This window comes from Malurus melanocephalus, unplaced genomic scaffold (assembly GCF_030028575.1).
Source record: "Malurus melanocephalus ecotype Western Australia unplaced genomic scaffold, MMel_1.1 scaffold_178, whole genome shotgun sequence".
NCBI lineage: Eukaryota > Metazoa > Chordata > Aves > Passeriformes > Maluridae > Malurus > Malurus melanocephalus.
This window is the reverse complement of record NW_026623410.1, coordinates 320489-341864: the sequence shown is the minus strand read 5'-3', so window position 1 is coordinate 341864 and position 21376 is coordinate 320489. Positions and strand designations below refer to the sequence as shown.

General features: G+C 40.9%; 1 protein-coding gene across 15 annotated transcripts in view; it reads right to left on the bottom strand.

Moving 5' to 3' along the window:
- Window positions 1-21376, bottom strand: part of PRRC2C (proline rich coiled-coil 2C) — a 69815-nt gene that overhangs the window by 11419 nt on the left and 37020 nt on the right. For 8 of the 15 annotated variants that reach the window (XM_057372744.1, XM_057372751.1, XM_057372750.1 and 5 more), the window contains exons 17-28: window positions 20951-21159; window positions 20218-20372; window positions 19427-19772; window positions 18893-18978; window positions 17784-17972; window positions 14966-15217; window positions 9954-10043; window positions 8146-8247; window positions 3982-4189; window positions 2927-3130; window positions 2121-2242; window positions 1437-1573 (exon numbers count right to left, since the gene is read on the bottom strand). In XM_057372744.1, the coding sequence (XP_057228727.1) occupies window positions 1437-1573; window positions 2121-2242; window positions 2927-3130; window positions 3982-4189; window positions 8146-8247; window positions 9954-10043; window positions 14966-15217; window positions 17784-17972; window positions 18893-18978; window positions 19427-19772; window positions 20218-20372; window positions 20951-21159 (2100 nt within the window). The remainder of the gene's footprint in view (window positions 1-1436; window positions 1574-2120; window positions 2243-2926; window positions 3131-3981; window positions 4190-8145; window positions 8248-9953; window positions 10044-14965; window positions 15218-17783; window positions 17973-18892; window positions 18979-19426; window positions 19773-20217; window positions 20373-20950; window positions 21160-21376) is intronic. The other 7 variants (XM_057372749.1, XM_057372755.1, XM_057372752.1 and 4 more) reach the window with 6 other exon arrangements.

The following is a 21376-nucleotide window of genomic DNA, read 5'->3' as shown; positions in this document are numbered from 1 at the left end:
CAGCCTTTAATTTCAACCAGATATTCCTTTGTCACCAGCACAGGGAAGTTGCAGTTTGTTTAAAGAAGACCAAAGCCAGTAGAGCAAAGCAACACAGACAGGTTGTTTCAGTTCATCACAAATATTTATCTAAACATTCCCATTAAGAGTTTGGTGAGTAGCCACCTTCAGACTGAAGAATCAAGAAGTTTTTAAATAAATACTCCTGTCAAAGCTTTGGCAATCAGAGGAGTGTTTTTGATGTAAAACCACTTTTTACTTTATCCTGTGGTGGATATGTCTGAGCACAGCACTGGTCCTGTTAAGGTGCTGGTGTGGTGGGATGTGCTGGCCTGCAGCACCTGGGTGAGCTTTTTCTGCACCCTTCCTTCACTGCAAAACACTCTTGCAGCCATACTCGGGGCAGAAAAGCTTTTCTGGATTGTATACAGAGGATTGTCTTCAATGTAGCCAAAACTTTTTTTACAAGTTCTTTTAAATTGATTTTTAACTTTCAGTTGTTTTATTTTAAACCAACAACCTGTACATCTCAAAGCTTACCCTCCTCTGCACATTTACTATGTGGGTGAAGTATTCATACTGTCAGAACTCCATTAATGCCATGTTTGTGTGTGATCAGATTTATTTAATCTGGACCACATGCCAGCCTGATTGTGTTTCTGCAATTAGCCAACTGTTTGCAACAGCTTTTGTCAGCTGTAGCAGGACAAGCAATATTTGGTCCCACAAAGTCAGCCAAGCACAAAGTCAGGATACAAATGTAGTTAATTAAACCTTCTGTGGCCTCAGCCTTCTACATTGCAAGCAGATTTTCCAACAACCCATGCAAAACTCTCTAATTAAACTTCCAAAGAAGCTTTCTCAAAGTGGAACTAACAACATTTGTCAGAACTATACCACTGTGAATCAGTTTTGGTAGGAAGTGCAAGGAAGCTTTGGAAAGGTTGCAGTGGAAGTTTGGCTATCAGTGCCATTTGAGAGATACTGGTCTTACTGTTCTCTTTTGCAGCAAACACAAAACATTCTAAAACATTCCCTGCTACCCCTCACCCATCTGAAACGAAGTTTTTACCACCTGAGTTCAAACTAGGACTTCTAAGCGTTTCAAGACTCCAATATTGGTTTGATTAGAAAAAACAAGTGAATTCCTGTACTAAAGGGACAGACATTTTCTGTTCTCTTAGTATGACTGATGTTTTCAGCTCTTTAGCCTGGATTCCTAAAGATGCAACTACCATGCAATAATTTTGGAACCCATTATTTCACAACTAGATCTGCATGACCCAGAAAAATCCACAGAGTTCTCAGACCAATAGATGAGATTTTGGTGAAGACAGGAACATGAGGCAGCTCTGGAGCACAGAACACAAGTCTGCAAGCAAACAAGTTCAGTAATTCTGACACTAAAACTCCAAAGAAATTTGCATGCTACCCACCTGTAAGGTTGTAAGGAGGAATTGAACAACTCTTGGGCTTGGGAAACAGCTGGGGCTGCTCCTAAACTGAGCTGAGCTTGATGCTGTCCTTGCAGAGGTGCATAGATGGGGATGGGGATCTGCTGAACTGAAGCAGGCTGCATAAAAGAGCAAACATGAAAAGCCATGTAAAAAAAGCTGCAGTTAAATGTGTGCCAGGGTTTGTGTAGGATTATGAAATATAAAATAAGAATGTCAAATCCCAAGGCTGCATGCAGAGCTAGTATTCTTGCCCATAAGAAAATGACTTTTAGTTCAATTTTATACTTTTCCTCACAAATAACTAGCAGAAACTGAGTGAAATATTCAGATCTGCGTACAAAACAACTGCATAAGACTGCATATAATTTTGTACTACAAAAGTTGAGGAAGCCTGGATTAACATGGCCATGGAAACACCTCCCAGGAGTATCTACTTGCATATGTAATTGTGAATGGAAGCTTATCCTCTCAATTCTCATAATAAATAATCAAACACCGCCTGTGTACAACAGATGGAAACAGCAAAGGCAGACAGGACCTCATTTTTTGCAGTCTTTCATCTCACTCTCCCCTGCCCCCATTAAATCATTAGGAGAACTTAAAATATAATGGACAATTATGAACAGGGAGGGGGAAAAAGGCRAGTTAGGAATCCCCAAATACCTGGGAAAGCCCTGGTTGAAAGCCTTGCTGCTGGGCCAGAGAAGGTGGTGCCAAACGTGCATGCTGGGTATTGAACAGATGACTTGTATCCATATAAAACGCTGGGATTTGAGCTGTAGCACCTCAGGAAGAGCAATACAATTAATACCCGATTCCTAACATCTCCCTTCTAGAAAGGTTTTCATCAAGAGTTAGAAATACAGCTACTGTCAGTACTTCCCATTGTTTCTTCCACCAGAGAGCCTGGGAGAAGAAACAGAACTGGAKAGTTGGGTACCTCACCAGCTTTGCTATCTTTTCCAATTCATCCCCAGAATCTATCAATCAATCTTGCATAGATATCTTCAATTCCACACAATTTTGAAGGGCAAAAGCAACAGATTCTGACCAAAAAAGCACTTGGGTGAAGGGTAAGAGCTTGTTATACTGTCACATATTTTAACTAGATTGTTAACTAGATGTAGGATTTTCCTTAAACAAAAAGAGTCACAACTCTCAACTACTGTAGCATTTTAGGAAAGAAATTAAGACTAAATCATTCCTGGTCTTAAATAGCAATTTACAATTCTGCAACAGAAAAATGGTGCATTAAGAGACCCAAACTTCCTTTCCTCAACAAACTAACACAGCACTACCTTTGTACTTCTTGATAAAGCAATGCAGATTTAGAGTAAGACAATCAGTGAATATCTGCTTAAAGAATGCTCTGTATCATTCTGTCTTCACAGCAGAGAGCAACCAGAATCGAATTCAACTCTAGCTTCAGAACTCAAAGAAAGCAGTTTCTCAGCCACAAACACCATTACCTGCTGCAGACTGAGACACATAGACCTGGGGACTTTGCTGCTGCKGGGCAATGAGGGATGGCATGCAGCTCAGCTGGGAAAAGTGGCTGGCAGAAGCCAGGCTGCTTGTCTGCAGCTGCTGGGGTTTCACTTTACAGATATTAGGAGGGTCTGAGGTGCTGGCAGTCTTTGTACTCAGTGAAGAGGTCGTGTATGTCCCAGCTCCTAGGAGGAAAGAGGAAAAGGATGCATCAAAGATAYTTTAAAGCCTCATTGTTCAGAGGTAAGGTTTTGGGATAGCTCATAAGCAYACCCACAACTGGTAAAGAACACTCAAACCTAATGCAGCCGTTTCCACCAACATAAGAAAAACATGGAGACAAGTCTGTTAAATTCACTGTGGGAGGTGCTGCAACCAGAAAACATCTCCCTTCTCATACACAGGAGCACAGAGAAGCACTGAAGGAGGCAGTTTGGTTAGTTATACAATAAAACATTGCAACACACACTGGTTATGCCTCTCATGGTGATATATTTTAACATTCCAAGGCATGAAGACTTAACCAGATTCAGCTCCTTTTGTTTAGTGCCAAGAAMTAAGGTGGCAATCATCACTGTTTGTGAAGAGTAGCTGAACATTTGCTCTGCCTTTTGCAAATAGGTTTTGGCATGAATTCTTGAAAATTTAACTTAAAAAGCATAGCATAAATGGAAGTAAGAATGCAGTCAGCTGGACATCAGAGCTATTCTTTGCTCCAAAATCTAAGTGTTTGCCTTCATTTGGCTGAACAAAATGAAATCAAGAAGGTAAACAAGAGAAGTTTACCTCCTCTTTCAAGTGCATGCAAGTGACTTAGGCAGAGRGACATCTGAATATTATTTTCAGCTGACTGAAGTGAAACAGGTGAAGTTAGTTACCAGGTTATTTGGGAAGCTGTTGTTCATAYCTGACATTCCATTTCTAGCATAAAACATTTGCTAGCTTTGCACTGAACGATTCCAAATGGAATCCAACCTCTTGAAAAACACAACCGAGGAACAACACAATGCGACACTACAGCTTTGACATGTGGTACCTGAGAGAGAAGTTGTGGGTGTAACTGAGGCCACAGGAATAGGAGGCATTGATGCACTTGAGAAAGAGCTGTAAGTACCACTGCTTGGCCCAGTGTTGCTGCTGCTGCTGCTGCTGCCACCAGCAATGGGAGATGCTGCCGAGGTCACCGGCGAACTCTTCTCCCCCATGTTTGGGGAATTCTCCCATGCTTTGCGTGCAGACTCCATCTATTTAAAAGAAAAAAAAAATCCTCATCTATTAGGAAGTTTCAAGCAGTCATCCTTCCTTTTTTAACAGTTCTTTTTAGTCAAAAGGCAATTTGGGCTTCATGCGAGCCTCTTTTTGAAGTCACTGTAATCGTGCAACTCTGTTCATGCAAAAAGCATTACAGCCTTAAGTTGGAGCTGGTCATCTGTTCCAACTGCACACGTGCACAGTTCATCATCTGAACAGCCAGTGCTCAAAAGATAATTCACTCACACTAATTTGGCTTGCTTTTGTTTGACATGAAGAGCAAAGACACAGTGAGCAAAAGAAAGGTAAAAAAAMCCCTCTAAATATTTTGTTAAGTCCTTCACTTCCAAGTTATTGGGACATTTAAATGAAGCAGCCTCTTGCTTTCTTGGTAAATTATCCTCCTTAAGTGACCAAAGAKATCTACTGCACATTTCAGTAAACATGACAGCAGTCAAGTTTAGATTTCCAAAGCAACTTCTGCTCAAGAAGCAACTGCAAGCTGACACAGCTTGTGTGCATTGCTTTACATTGAAGCTAAAAATGCTTTGTGCTCCTCTATTTATATAGTAATTATGAGCTTATGTCTTGCACAGCAAGGGAGATGAAACTTTAAGTATTACACACACAGTTATCTTCCACCAGAAGTGGAAACAACCATTGTTTTGCTGCAGCCAATAAAATCTAACTACTGCTACATTAGACACGCAGTGCAAAAATCTAAACTGAGACATTTCTSAGGGTCCACTGAACAGGAAATATTAATGTTCAGATTACACTCACTAATTTAATCATGGTCCACAAACTTCTGCATAACCTTCAGCTGTCACCAATGGAAACAAAAGTTTTGCTAGCAGCGCTGAAATTGCTCACTCTAAGTTTCTTGAGACCAGGTGCTGTCTTTAGTGGTGGATATAAAGGGGCAAATATATACTCACCAGAATCYGCCCTCACTGCCTGCATCAAGAGCCCCCCTAACTGGGATCTGCAGTCTTTTAAAGTCATACTGTCAACCCACCCTGCTTTACATGAGTTAGGCAGAGCCTGGACAGTCCAAACATGGCTTAGGTCATTTGTCTAGATGCYTCAGAAGTGATAAAGAAGTAGAGCATATTGAAAGAAGTGAGTGACAGGGATCAATACACACCCATGTGGAAAATGGAGTTCTGGATTCCTGAAGAGAGTAAAGGGGGAGGAGGGAACCTTAGTTACACATTAAATMCTTCAGGGCCAAGTCACCTATTGAAATCATTCTGTTTTCCCTCCCCAACATTTTTTTTCAAATTGGTTCTGATTCCTACAGACAAGGCCAACTTTATTCATCGCTGAACTGCTGGAAATGATTTTGTCTAAGTGTATTGCACTGGCATTAAGAGAAAGTGAGTGAGTAACTGTGATTGTCAGGGTAGAGAAGGTGTGGAAGGTTCTACTATATTCACTGGATTTCATGATGTCCTGGAGAAATTATTGATAGCAAAAGCTACACACTGCATTTTGTCACATATTGGGCATATAACAGAGCCCTGAAGTTTTCTAACAGCTTTACTTGTTGAGAGCTTCTTAACRACCTCTAACTTTTTCTAGCCAGAAAAAAAGATGCAAGAGATTGGTACTCTAGGAATACCTGTATAGCACCATCTACAGACTAGATAAAGAGGAATAAGAGGCTCTAAACTAAATGAGACTGGGGATGGTGCTGTAATTTCACTGCTCACTTAGTTAGGGGGGAAAGGAGGGCACAAGGAGGAGATCTTGGCTGCTTGAGGCTTCTCTTCATCATTGATCCACTGGGRCCTTCACACTGCAGTAATAGTCCTGCACATATTACCCAAAGCTTCCACCAGGGGCAAACCCCAGTGTGCCTTTCCTTAACTACACTAAAGTCCAAATGGTTAGAAAAACAAAGCCCAAATAGATCAGATTCTGGACCASATGCCTACACAGAAATTTTAGATGAAACCTTGGACATGAAGAGGGCCAAGCAGCTCAGTKTGAGATTGCTCTGGACTTTCTTTTGCTCAGCTCCTTCCCTACCAACAGCCCAAGGAGCCAAGTCCTTAAGAGGATGTCTTAGTAAAGGTGTCTAGCAAAGTTATTCCAAGGAAACAAGATCTCAGCAAGGCTTCCCGTRAGAGCACCTTATACCACCCCCAAAGAAATGATGCCAAGCAGTGGGAACAATTGTGGCCAAGTTCCCCACAAGTCTCTTCACAGCTTTCTGTGACAGGGGATGGATGGAAGAGGAGATGCAAGGATTAATCCTTGATGGARGCAGAACATGGACCTCTTGCTCTTCTAAGAAAACAAAGGAAATGCTTTCCTGTCTCCTGCTCCAAAGGTTATCTTCTGAAAGAAGGATTCTGCTGAAGAGAATGACAAAGAGCAGAGCTCTGCCTGGACCAGAAAGCCTGCTGTGAAAGTGACAGTCTCAGTGTGTGCTTCAGAACAAGCCTGGTGCCTTCAGCATTTGTAAAAAGGAAGTAGAGCTCAAAGTGGCTGGAATAAAGAAATTTGGGACAAAGCTGCTTCCAAATAGCTTTCCATTCAGGTTTCAGTCAGAAGGTTCTTCAAGGCGGCCTCAAAACATGGACCTTTGATGTGTTTTGTTACCACATATCCAGAATCCATCATCCCCTGAGAAATCACCAACACCACAAGAGCAGGGAAAGAAACTGCGGGACGGATGACACAGACACCACAGTCTGCTCTGTAACTGGGCACTGTCCCACACTCTGCAGTAACAGCCCTACCTGTATGACATGGGGGTCAACTTCCAGCTGCCAAACAGAGACTATTTCAGAACAACACCCTCAGACACCAGAAATTCACATGAAGACAACTTCCCACACAAGAATGCAGCAGAAAACCAGGCTTTTGTTAAACTACTTGCCCCACCATAGTCCTCTCCCCATTTCTGCTGATCTATTGTTTTAAAAAGATGTTATTTTTTTTAGGAAATAAAGTGTTAACAAAAGAAAAGCAAAAATTCAACCAAAGAACATGAATAYTTCTCATCTGTAGAAAACACAAGCAAGCAGCTGTCAAACCATGCCAGTGAGACAGGTCTCACTGGGATTGACAGGCAAGTTCCTCCAAAGCACTAGCTCTGCATCCAATCTCATTTAATTTCTTCTTTTAAAAATTTAGAGAAACTAAGGTCAAACACCACTATTCCTTAATACTAAAAACAGCAACGATACTTCTACTGGCTCMGTCACCTGCAGTCACAATCAAAAAGCAGACCTAGGACATCAAAAGAAGAAAAAATCCAACAACTTCTAAAAATACAGTAGCAAAGCTAGAGCCCAACTCTTGTGTTAGTGAGTTATACAAAGCACACAGTCCAAAATCCAACCAAATGGGAAAACACTACTCAAAATATTCTACACAACTTGCTCTGCACTGAAGAGCAGCAAATAACAGAACAGTTTTAACACAACAAACACATTCTGACTCACTGATATAACTCCCTTCAACACCAACATACCATCTACATGTCACTGTTTGGAACTTCAGCCATCCAACTCAAAACCACTGCACCAAAGTCTTACAGCTAAGAAGAAATCAAGCTTGGCTTACCAAGCAACTCCTTAAAGCCTTTACACCAAATYGGGCATTTTAAGCTCAACACTAAAAAACCTGGGTCAGATTTTGATGGTTTGCCATGAGCACCATGGTCCAGTGCTAAAACTCTAGGATCTCGGTTTTCAGGGCAGTGGGAGCCAAGATTGGTTGAGATGCCAAGTGTTAATGCAAAACGGGGTTAGAAATTTATGATTTAAATGCGTCCTTCGATAGAGTCTTGTCTTTCAGCCATCCATTTATATGCAAAAGCAGTTCAGCAGAGGAAACAAAGGAAGGCTCTAAAAAAAGGTTCACCAGCAAGTTCTCCAATAACTTTTTTCCCCTGCATGCAAGAAAACGACCCTTAGAGGGATGTGGTACATACCTTGAGGGTGAGGTCGACGGTAGCGGGAGAAACTGGAGTTAGGCTGGAGCTCTGTTGTAAAGTCTCCCTCCTAGGGAGGGGAAGGGTGTGGGGCAGGGGCACCTGAAAGGCAGGCAACACACATCACATTCTAACTACGTCTACTAGAAAAGCCCCAGAAAGCAAAGCTCAAGCTTTAACAAGTGAGCTACAATTTCTTCAAGGCTTGAGCATTTGGCAGGGAGACTGCTAAAATAAGGTGAGAATTTGGTAGGCAAGGAAAGGCCACTCAGCAGGTGCCAAGATGCTTCTCAACTCTCTAAGAGGCTGAAGATTAAGGTTTTAAGGTGTCCATGTCCTCTGCATAAACAAACACCAATTGGCTGTTTGGGGATTTAATTTCAAGTATMATTTCAGTTTACTGATATGCAAAAATTCTTCCCAAGCCAAGTTTGTCCCTTTTTGTACCAATATAGTACATGGGGCTTCATGACCTTGAGCTCTGAGATGCAGTTTCTGAAAAGAGGAAGCTTTTGCAGACCTGCAAAATCACAGGACCATGAAACCAACTACAACAGATTTTCCATCCAATAATTGAATTCAATTATTTTCTCTTTCAAAAGATGAAAGATGTGATACTTGGGGAAATAAACCTGACATAATGCTATGGCTATCTTTGCCTATGAAAACTCCAAGGGATTTCCTAGAGATTTTAAAGAAAGTGATTCAAAAACACTGCAGTGGTCGGTCTACTATACTTAGCCATTCCTTCCCCTATTCATAGCACAGCTAATGAACTTTCACTGGATGAGATAAGGCTAATCCAAAAGACAGATACTGAAGCTTTGAAGCAGGGGATGGCACAGATCCTTTGTGGGCAGGAACCCCTAATTCCTGTGTCAGAAATTCAACTCCAACATCCACCAGGATTGGACATTATTAACACAAAAGAATTCAGTCTTCCACGCTAACCACCAAAGGCAAAAACCACAACACTACCAGAAAAGCCAGCAGAAGAGTAGGAAGTTCTATCAGTACTGCTTCAAAACGATGCTGCAGTAAACTGAAAAGCATTTTTAGATGGAATTCACAAGACTTCTTCATAAAAAACTGAGATCCTGTATGAATCTTCCTTCCCTTAACAACAAGTGACTCAACCCTGAGCTAATTCTATTTCTGTTACTCAAACAACAAGAATCACAAGATCCAAGCTCCCTGATGCCCCAACACACTCAAGACAAATTGATTTTGCTACAAGTCACAACCTAGCTGGTTCTCTCAATCATTATGCCACGCTCACAAGTGAGGATCACTTCACTGGCTTTGAGGGCTGCAAACATCTCAGCTCCATAGCACCTGAACACCTGAAGCCTGTTGCTGCCCTCACAACCATTCAGCTGCTCCCTTTACATTGCTGTGATTTCGGGCTACAGTTCAAAACTCCTTTGTTTGTATGAGCTTTTCTTCAAACTCAGCCTTACAGAGCTTTGTTACTGGTAGCAGGCTCAGGTCACAACTGCTGCCAAGAACACACTCCCTCATTTCGCCTATCTTTGCTTTTTTCAGAATTGTCCTATAAACATCTCCACTTTCTGTGCTCTTTAGCTCACTGTGATTGTTCAAAAGACAAGAAAATACCTGAAGAATTCCAGAGCGGGTACTAATCAAACCAAATGTCCTTCAGAGTAAGATTACTGGAAAAAGCCCAGCTAGTTCACATGAAAGGAACCCTGTGGACTTGTTTACTGAAGGCACTATTTGGTGCTTTAAAGAAGTGTGAAAATATTTTCTTGTCTTCAAAGTCAAGACGATCACTGCAATAGACTTACGTTCGTCACCAAAGTCTCCTCCATTTTTGTACTGCTAGTAGCCACTGTGTTAGGATGAGAAGAAGGTGTAGTGTAGTCTGTTACAGACTCCTGTGAAGAAAAACAATTCCATTAAAATATCTCCCTTACCTAAATTTCATTTCAATTTCTTGGCCAGATGCCAGCCTTTCCACAGGAGTTCACCAAGCAAAAGAAGATTAGAATTTCATGTAATTTTTTTCTTACAAGGCATGTCTAGCAATCCTTGAGTTGCTACAGAGGTCAGAAGGATTTTAGGAGATTACACTTTGCCTTGTGACCTCACMATGTACATCTGGAGACAAGTCAAAATACAGCCTGTAAGGCAAGAACATACAGRTGTATGTACAGTAATGTACTGCCTGGGCACCGTAAAACTGAGCTGTGGTGGTGCAACCAATTAATATTTATCACCAAGATGCTTTAGCCACTTGCAGGKGCTTTCAGCCTACCTAAAAAGTAAAATATCTTAACTAAAGCTTTCTGTAGCTTTAAATAAATACAGAAACTTCTTATGACAAGGCCCTCCAGATTAAAAGGAACACAAAGGGATGGCTGCAATTTGCAAAACAATTTTCTTTCCTGTAAGTTYTGTCTCTGAAAGTCACAAGACTCAGATTCTCCAGATGGTGCAGGCTCATTCCTGATTTCTRCACTGAATGATGACTTCAAGGAAGAAAAGGACTGAGGTTTCCAGTCTACCAGAGGCTCTCCCTGAAGCTTATTTGTCACAGCTAAGCGGACCTTAATGTGCCCAGCAAACAAGRTCCATTTCCACAGCCCTGGCTGCAGGCAGGGACTGCTGCTGCAGCTGTAGATACAAATGGTCTAAGCAAAGCAGCACCTTGAGCACTGCCAGCCCTCAGAGAAYGCCCTACAATGAACAAAGAGGGCACTGCTACTTCTGTGAGGGCTGGTCAGTGCTGCTTTTTACTTCTCAGGGCTGGTATTTACAGGGCAGGCAGAGGGGTGTTAGCAGAACCTGACCCAGAGACTTTGCTGCAGAAACGGTGTGACCCTGAAACAGCCAAGAGCCACCCTGTAGCCAGCACTGCCAACTCCAAAGTTTTACATGTCTGAAGTTTTTTATGYCTGAAGCCCAGGAAAGGCTCTATCATCTTTACAGAGCCAAACACYACAAAGGAACTGAAGGACAAATTAGCAGCAGAACTATTATTGAGTGTCTGGGCTTGCCAAGCTGTAATGATTTTGAATATAATGCTTGTTTAATTGCATCCAACCAGTATGACGATAAGCTATTAAAAAAGTGCACACTCAATTTATTCCACAGGCCTGTGGCAATGTCTCTAAAAAAGCAATTAAAGCACTGAGATACTAACTGACAAATGACAAAGAACCCTCCTTAAAAGGATGAGCTCATTTCGGTAAAAGACTAGAACAGACTAAACCATAATAGGCACAGAGAGGACAATGTGCACAGTGATTCATTTTTGTGATTTATGAAGAAAACAGAGAACTGTTTTCTCCATTTATTTACTTCCTTTACTTGTCAAACTGGTGAAATACAAGCTATATGGTGTTTGCAACAATCCCAACCACCAAACTTCAAGTTGCACATTTGCACTGGATTCCAACAGGCAAACCTAATCTGGGTTAAAGCAAGGTAAGCACACAAGTCTGCTTTAATTACAAAGGGCCCTCTAATGAAGTAATTAAATGGCTCTGTGTTTTTTAGGATGCATTACTGCATAAGAAAGAGGAAGTTTTTTTGAATGAAAATTTTGTCAAGGTCTGGATACAATTTTTACAGGGTCTCAGCTCTAAAATTCCTCAAGAAGGATAATGGATCAAGACTATTGCTAGCTTTCTCACACTGCAAACTGCCAGCATAAGAAGAGCTTTTTCACTAGAATTAAAACCACTGTATCAGCTCGGTGCCCTTAGAAGTTATGCAATGCTGAATCACAAGGGTGGTTTACAWGCTGAGCATGCAGACAAGACAATGCTTTAACCACATGAACACCACTTCATAAACTGTAAATTAATCTCAATCCTTTATGTGCTGGTACATTAAGTTCAGGATTCTGTTAGATATGGTTTATCACCTTAAGTTTTTATAACTCAGTTTAAATGATTCTCCTGTATAACTGTTTGAAGAAACCAACTGATTACATTATTAARCTAGTAACAGAGCAAAAGGCTGTTCATGCATTTTTTGAAGTACTCTACAAAATGCCTACATCCAAAGAAAAAAACAGACTTTTTGTAACTACCTCCTTTGCTCAAAATGAAGAGATCACAAAATCTCAAGTGACTTGATGAACAAAGGACAATGCAGACCTCCGAGATGACCTTGCTATAAAGGATCAGGAGACTCTGTGGGATGAATTAACTATTTGATTTGTTCCTGATTTACATAAATCACCCAAACTAGAGCTGGAAAGATAATCAAAATTTTCTGAAAAACAGCCTGAGTCCTTTTAGACATGATCTGTAAGGCACAGCTGTTACTACCTGTACAAATCTTCACAAGTGTCCACAACCAGGTATGGATCTTCCTGGGATTTGAGAGGTTCAAATGGAAGGGTAAGGAAAGGCAAAGAGGGTAATATTTTACCCAATTCAGAAATTTGCACATCAGATTGCCTTCACTACCAAAATACTGCAAAATCCGAGAAACAGCTGCAATGGCTTCTGAGCACCATACTTAYGTACTAAACTTACACATCTCACTGTATGAGTTCATTTATATTTATACYGTTTCTAAGCAGTCTTGTATGAATAAATGCACATGCTCTTATCAAGATGCTTGTTTTGGAATGGATGGGGTACTCTTACAAAGCTTCTGAAGGACAGCTGGCTTTTACAGACATTTAAATCACCAAATATACAACAAGTGTGCCTTCCTGGAAGCTGAGCAGTCAKCTCTGAGAGGGATGTTTAAGAATGTCAAAAGAAAAGTCATTCAGATTTGCCAAATCTTCAACATTTGACATTGAAACAACAGGTTAAAGATGTCAACACTTTTCTCCTCATGAATGAGCAATGGAAAGAGTACAAAGACAAGAAAAAGCAATTGCAATATACATCAGTAGAACTCCAAGGCTGGAGCAKTATTTGAACCTCTTTTAAAAGCTTCTTTAAAAAGTAGCAATGTTTATTGCARGTTTATTCCTGCAAAATCTAGATGCAGATTATCTGATCCAATAAATCTGCAGGTTGTTGGTTTAACTTCAAGAGATGTAAAACCAACACTTCTTTCCTAGAAAAAGCAACAACTTTCTAATGCCTCAGGAACTAATCGTAACAAAGGAATTCAAAGGCAAACCTAGTACTGTTAAGACAGGAGTATTTAGGTCTATCAAAGGCTTCTTTTAGCAACAACTCAGTGGAGAAATTTCTGAGAATTTTCATATACAGCACAAATTGGAAATTTCACTCAGGTCTTCCCACCAGAAGACAGAATCTTGGTGCTGTAAAATTGTGGCAGTTGAAAGAACCTCGGCAACCCACGTTAAACTAAGCCTAGACCGGCAGAGAGTCCAGACTTCTCTTTGGAAAAACTCAATACAATTGCAGAGAGGAAATTCTGCTGACTTTAACAGAACTACATGATTAGATTGAGTCAGCCTGCAGTAATCAAAGACATGTTTCCTATTCTGTTTGTAGTTTAGAAAAAGCATCTCCTCCTATCTTGAGCTCAGGCCACCAGAGTTTGTAGGACCTGGGAAATAGGATAAAACAGGATAATAACAGCCTTACCAAACACCTGGGCAAGCTGGTGTTTACTACTCTACACTTCTCATTCTCACATTCAAGGAGGACACTTTATCAATTTCTAGTATGACATAAACTACTCACATCTACGTACCTACAAGGCAGAAAATGTCAGGAAGGATGAGAAAACCCTGCATTGAATTTTCTGAAGTATTTGCCATTCCACTCAGCAATCAAGCCTGCAGCTTCCATGGTGGACACAAATATCATAACACATGCTTTTTAGCAACACTTCAATTTTGAGTGATCCAGACTTCAGATTCTTCAACTATTAATGTAAGTCTTAAAGAGAATCAGTTTTCCTYACTGGCATCAGCAGATTTCTGCTTATGACTAGAATGGCTGAGATAGCAGGCAACCAACTTGAGCCTACACGTAGAAACAGCTTTCCAAACTTGCAAGAAGCAATTTTCCTTCACCAAAGCAGGTGTAACTATTGAGTAGCACCTACTCAAATTGCATGGCTTCTCTAGATTTGAGAGATGACAGCCAGAGTTCTTGCTCAAGACAGTGCTGCTGTAGTGAGGGCAGTCCCCACACAGGCAAAAAGGAGATGTCTCTGGGGATGKTTTTCAGCCACAGCCAAAATCTGAGCTGCAGAACTATGAATGCTAACACCAGGTCACCATTTCACTGCTGAGCAGCTGTAAAGAAATCAGGAGAGTCCCCATTATAGTGAGACCTAAATACTGTGAAGGAGTTCTGCAAGGGATATCTAGACAATATCCAAGACAAGAGGATATACATGACCATTTAAGGAAACAGAACAAGCCTTACCCAAAGCTTTAGCACATTCCTAGTTTGGAGATTTCTTTTTTTTCACAGAATAGCACTTAATTCACAGCTTCAGGTCATCCATGCACTCAACCAGCAATCATGCACAGGACTTCACTTCTCTGCTGGAAGTCATCTTGCATACATCACACTGCTCTGAGTTTACAGACTCTGCCYACACCAGGCTCCAGTGCCACTTTCCAGAGCAGGCCTCAGGACTGRGTTTTCACACCCAGCAGAGCAGATTCTCAGCTGATTTCTGCTCGGGGGTGTGACAAACAACACAATTATTGTTTGTCCTTCACAATGTCTGTACCACTTCTGCTGAACTRTTTAATTCAAGCAGTACCAATGTATCCCATCTGCTACTCGAGAGCTCTGCTGTCCAGGTAAGCACCACCAGCAGGCAACTAAGTGTCAACTACCTCACTGTGATCACATTTTACATACAGTGCTYAGTAATTTGTCAGTATTTTTCTTACCTTTGTGTTTGTTCCAAACTCTGGAGCAGATACAGATATCATTGTTCCTATCTCCGTGCTCAGTTCACTCGCTGCTTTGGTCTCCTTTGTAGTGACAGGCTCTGGGCTTCTGACAGAGGTGGGAGAGGGYTTCTCCTGTCCCTCAGGCTCTCCCTGCTGGGCATCCTTCACCTTCCTGTTCTTTAAAGAACGCTCCTTCCCAATAGGACCAGGTTTATACTCTTTGTTTTCTACCGGACTCAAGTCTGGAAGCTAAGTCAGTGTTAACTCGTCAGTTACGCCTTCTCCTCTATGTCCTACCCAACAAGAATACTTAAACATGCTAGAAATCATTGTTTTAACATAACAACATCTTCCAAGAGTAAGCATCCTCTAACAGGTAAAGCATTTGAGACTAAGTTAGTGATAGGTACATGAAATGCATTGATTTTGAAGATTAGGAATACAAACCACAGTTTTTAAACAATTTTTATGTGAACTGGTAGAGTTCAACTAAAATGCAAAATAATATAAGTTTGACTGTCCTTATAAATAAGCACAAAAAATACAGAAACCACATGACTTTGTATACCTACTGATTTTTAAATTTTCAGGGAATTAGGATTTTACAGGTCCCCAAGAAGCTAGAACTTAAGTATCTACCTTCATTTGAAGTTATCTTGATGTCTGGAATTCTGCAGCCTTTTTCCCTGCAAACTGATCACTAAGGGCATCCAGAAAAAAATAAAACACCTATGCACAAGTGTCAACTTCTATTGCAGACACCATGGCTGGAAAAACAGCTGCAATTCAGCAGTTCCTTTTCGTGCAGCTGAATTACAGCAGAATAAAGGGCCCTAGGAAATCTCAATACTCTGCTGTTTCAACAGCCATGTCCTTTCCAGCTGAGACTCTCAGCCCACTTCACTACTGAGCAGCACAAAAATCCCTTAAAGGCAGTCCTTAAAATCCCACTCCTTAAGTTTTGATAAGGGAAAGACAGAAGGTGCAGGTAATTGTCTTTCTCAATACAAACCAGCTATTTCAGCAGCAGATGAGTAAGTACAACACGATGATTTTGGGGAGGGAGGAGCCTCTCAAAAGCATCTGGTACCCCCAGGAGGCCAGCAGAGACTGGCTTTCAGAGGGAARGAAGAAAACACTAGAAGCAAATGCCTGAGCTCTGAAATTCTGCAAYAAGGAATATCAGGCCCACCTCACCCCAAATATTTTTTTTTCTATTAGTTTACAGAGGCTGGAATTCCTGCAGACACTTTTAAGGTCACACTTGGAAAGGTAAATTGCTGAGTTCCAGGTATGATCCTCTTATGTTGTCCATATTAATTCAACAATACCCATCTCCAACCCTCAACATAAGCTTGTATTTATACTTCAGAGCAAGTATCACCACACTGGTGAGTGGGTGTGTAAGAGTTGTCTGTTTGTTGAGATATTTTTTTTTGTCATAAAGACAGTTAAAGGATTTACAGCCCCCTCACTCAAAGGAGTGCAAAAAAAGTTAACTTCCAATGCATTACTATTCAGTCACGTATGTGTCTTTCAACAAAATCTGCAAGAGTCTTGAYAGCTAGAAACAAGCACCAAAAAGGAACTTTACACAATGTCAAGTAGACTCTCTATATATTTAACTCTGGAGTTCAGTATCTCTATATGTGGGCAGTTTCAGGCACACTGCAGTGTATCTGAGACATGGGTTACTGCAATTCACCAGCAGTTTTAACTCCTGCATACTTCCCTGCTGTGCAGGTTTTATATTGGGCAAAGAAGGCCATGAACTGCAACATATCCACTCAGTGTCTCATACAGCAAAAGTTACATTCATTCTATGTGTGACTGCACTTTCAGATTTCAGCTCTTTTTTTGAGGGGGGAACCCAACTAAAAGAAAAAAAAAAAAAAAAACTACACCCACAAACAGCCAACACAAAGAAACACCCAGTCTTCTAGAAAGACAAAAGGGCTTTAATTACATCAGGACTGCTGCCAAATCTCAGACATCAAGAGGGACTGGAATAGTTGATGCTGTAAGTCACCAGACAAGTTTATCTGCTATAACCTTCTCTTTCTGAGAATCAGAAGCTGGTGATGAGTGTTAGTGATGCACAAACGAGTGTGCACTGGAGGTAGAAATAATGKTAGAAAATCTCTGGGAGGCAAGCAACACACTTATTTTTTTAAACTGATATAACTTTGATTACCAATTTAGTGTTAGCTGCAAAAAAGAAAAAAAATTCAGACATCTGTGCATTTGAATTGGAGACCTCAAACTAATGTCTCTAACATTCCTCCCTTTCCTCAAAACACTTCTTTTTCTGCAACTTCATGTATTTATCWATTAACAACCAGGCTACAAAAACTTAGCAGGGCACCATGTATTACTCAGAGGGCGCAAGGCAGGCATGGTGCAGGAAGAACCACTGCAGCTGGAGACACAGAGCAGCACTGGAATGCTGCTGCCAAACAGCTCTCAAGGCCTKAGTAAAGCAAGCTCAAAGCAAAACAGAAAACCCAAATGACAAAATAAAAACAAAGCACTCCACCACAGTTTCCCAACAAAACTATCATGAATCCATACTCCCATCTTTGGCTCCAAACACAGAACCAATGTAGGGCCTGTGCTGGGCTAGGATGTTGTTTAATTACATTTGCACATCTTCTCTGCAAGAACCACCTTGTTGATTGTTTTAGGAAATATTAAAAGGAAATGCAATTTTATGGGTCTAGTCCTAACTCAATGAGGATTCTATTCTACTATTTGTACCTTTTTTTGCCTGAACTTCTTTGGTGTACAAGTTTGTACTGAAATTGTGACCTTTTACCTTCTGTGCTTTGATGGGTCCAGCCCGAGGCTGTTTCTGTCTCTGCTCTTTGGGTTCTGGTAACTTGTCAGTGGACTTCTCAGAAAGCACAGGGCCAACTTCATTGTCACTGCCACTGGAAGCTGGGGCTCCAAACTGAATAGTTTCTATCCCAAGATCAACTCCACCTTCTTGTCCAGGCTTTGTTCCCTAGTTAAAAGGCAAACATTTAACCCATTTGGAACAATTTCTGTATCAGTACAATGACAACGGCTCAGAGAAGACCACGAAATATGCTCTGCTGAAAACCACTAGAAAGGTACTTTTATCTTCTGCCAGAAGTACTTTTTGTGACTGCAACACATTTGCAAGAATAAACAATATATGAATGCACACTTCTTCCTCCTCAAGTTTCTATTGTTACATGAGCTCAAGTAAAAAGCAGTGAAGAAATATGTAAACATAATCAAGATCAAGAGGAATAAGTGCAATTCAGGTTCACAACATTATCTGGAAAGTTCAAAACTTAATGTTCAATTCAACACAACTAGAAATATAAAAGTATTWCCAGACCTTTTTTGCAGTTCAAATAGTTTCCCATGACAGCTGTCTCAACATTCTTGCAGTTTAAAACAATTATGACCAAAAAAGTACTAAGGAARTAAAACCACAGCACTTTAAATGTAAAAATTAGGGCTATGCAAGTTTCATGGGAATATCTAGGGATAATACAGTTATGAAGCATCGGCTGCTTTCTGTATATCCAATTTAAGGAACATAAAACCTCTTTAGTTCCTTGGAGACATCCTGTTTCTGTCTACATTACTGAACCCTACACTAACAGGCAAACTGGCCAATATTTTTGCTTTTGAAATGCAGTGAGTAACAGCTGTCAACAGAATCTGTGAATGGCTGAGTTATCATCAAGAGAACAGTTTCTTCATGCTGCAATTGTAAAATCACCAGCCTGTATCCCATGTTTCTGTTTTATCTCCTGACTTCATGGAATTGTACACATATTATTTTAAGTATCTGCACACCTGGATAAATGGAAAATCTGTACCCAACCCCARTGAGATATAACTTGGCTAACCTTCACATGCAATTACTCTTCTTCTCCTCATTCTTACCTCTGGAGATGTAGCAGAACCAAAAGATGTCAGAGGCTTGTTCCAGGCACTAACTGAAGGTGGCTGAGGTGGGCTAATGGGTCCCACTGACAATTAAGAAAAGAGAGTTAAAATAACCCTCAGTGTTGCTGCTTGTATTCAAATCAATGTATCAATTGAATGAGAATTTAATTACCAATCTCTTGATTAAATAAGCTTTAATTAACCTAKTCAGTGGCTAACAATATGCCGCCTATTCAGCTGCTTTCAAGTGGAGCAATTATCACATCTGGAAGAATGACCAAGTCTGACAAAACACTCCTGAAGGGAGTGACAGGTGCGTGTTGCTTGTGAATGAAGAACATGACAGCATAAAACACKAATATACTGCAGAACCCTCTTTTCAGAGGTTACTATGCCGCACTTGGGAATGCTGCCCTCCATTCCCTGCACAGAATCCATCTGCAGGTAAAAAGACAACCAGAGAGCCAGCTGGCAATCAGCTAGTACAACACTTGCTCACCCCCCACCTCAAATCCAAAATACACCACTTACATTTTTTGGAGATGTCATTCAGAACGGCTGTAGGAGGCACTTTGTTGTCCCATAATTCAGCTCCCAGGCCATTGTGAGCCTGGTTGTTCTGCAGGACTTTCCCTGCCACAGTGTACTCTGTGCTGGCTGCCCCTCCTGCAGTCTGGCTTTGTGCAGGAACAGGAGCCTGTGGCTGAGCTGGAGATTGTGCTGGGCACGGAGGCTGTGCCTGAGCTTGAGCCTGAGCCTGAGCCTGCTGTGCAGCTGCAGCTGCTGCCTGCTGCTGCTGCTGCTTTTTGGCAAATCTGGGGGGCAGCTTGGAATTCTGACCTCGGCCTTTTTCGCTTGTTCCTTTTTTGGTCCAAACCTGTAGGGAGAAGCCAATTTTTATTCTTCTAGGTGACAGTCTGTACAGACAGCAAAAAGCAAACTGATTAACTCAGCCATAAAATAAATTAATTTTTAGGGGCATTKAACCACAGGAGCAATGATTTCTGATCCATTCTCTTATTGGAATCAATTGATATATAAGCAATAGGATAAATCTTTATCACAGTATGAAAAGTGGTGKTTTTTTTCAGTTTGCCAATTCCACCTGCCTGGCAGTCCAATTGGGAATTGCAGAATCCCAGGGCGACCAAATAAAAAATATTTTATTTACTAAATATGAACAACTGTAATATTAAATATAACTAAATAGTTATATTTAGAAGTAGAAAATACAGCTTTTTTGGAAGGAAGATTCTGCACTCTWGACAACATTCCCAGTACAGCAAGTAGCTTTTCCCCCACTGTAAATGCTGGTCTTGTACCTGCACTGTTTGTTCTTCCTTCTTTCTGCGCTCTTCATCTTGCAAGCGTTTTTGCTGCTTCTTAGACACCACTTCTGTGAAACCATCATCATTCAAGTTAGATTGGGAGTCTTCAACTACTGTCACTTCAGGGTGATCATCAATGATCACAACACCTATAGGAAAAGGAAAGGTATAGATGCTGCTGTTTCAACAGCTCAGGTGCAATGCACCAAGCCAAAATKGGCTTTGGAGTGGAAGTTACTTTCCCACAGACACAGATGGGGGCCCTGATTAATGGCAAACTTCTGCTTGCCAAGTGCTTCGCTGTTGAGCTTGACGACAAGGTATTTAAGAACTTTCAAACTGGAGCTTCCTGTACCAGATTCTCCAGGAAATCTGAGCTAAAACACAGTAATGAATAATGAACAGCCCTTCTGGATATCAGCTCTGGGCTTATGACTGACAACCACTACCTTTACTCTTGAAAATTAACTAAATTATGAGAATGTAATGGAGAATGGTATGAATGAAAGTTTATTGTACAAAATTGTTCTCATCTATACAAAACATACAATTAAATTTGCCACCTTTTAGAGGCACACACAGATATCACAAAGGTAGCAATGCTCAAGTGTACAATTATTTTGGTGTTTTAAAAACAGTAATATTTTAAGAAGTTTTCAGACATCTAGGTCTATGCAACAAAACTAGCAGAACTATCAAAAATTATTARGATATTATCAATACATACTTGCATAATTATTAAGATCAAATTGAGACAAGGCATCCACTTTTTCCTTAGGCTTCTTTGGACCAGCCTTGGGCTCTTCTCTCTTTTTGCCACTYGCATCCTTCGTGGTCTTCTGTCCTGCAGCGGCGACCCCTCCATCTTCCTGATGTAAAGWGTTGCCATTCGGGGGATCAACACCAGGCACAGGTGCTGCCTGCTCTTCAAATGGCCTGTGTTAGAAAAAAAAGAATTGAAAATTAAGCCACAGAGAACACTCAAGAGGGAGCCAACAATCTAATTCAGATCCCACTGAAGGCTCTAAGTGTTTACTGAGTTCTGAGGGTCCAGACTTACTTTCAGCTCCACAATGAGAAACTCAAAAGCAAAAGCTATTTTGGGCAAGTATCAAAYGCCCTGCTAAATTTTCCATCAAATTAAACATATGGA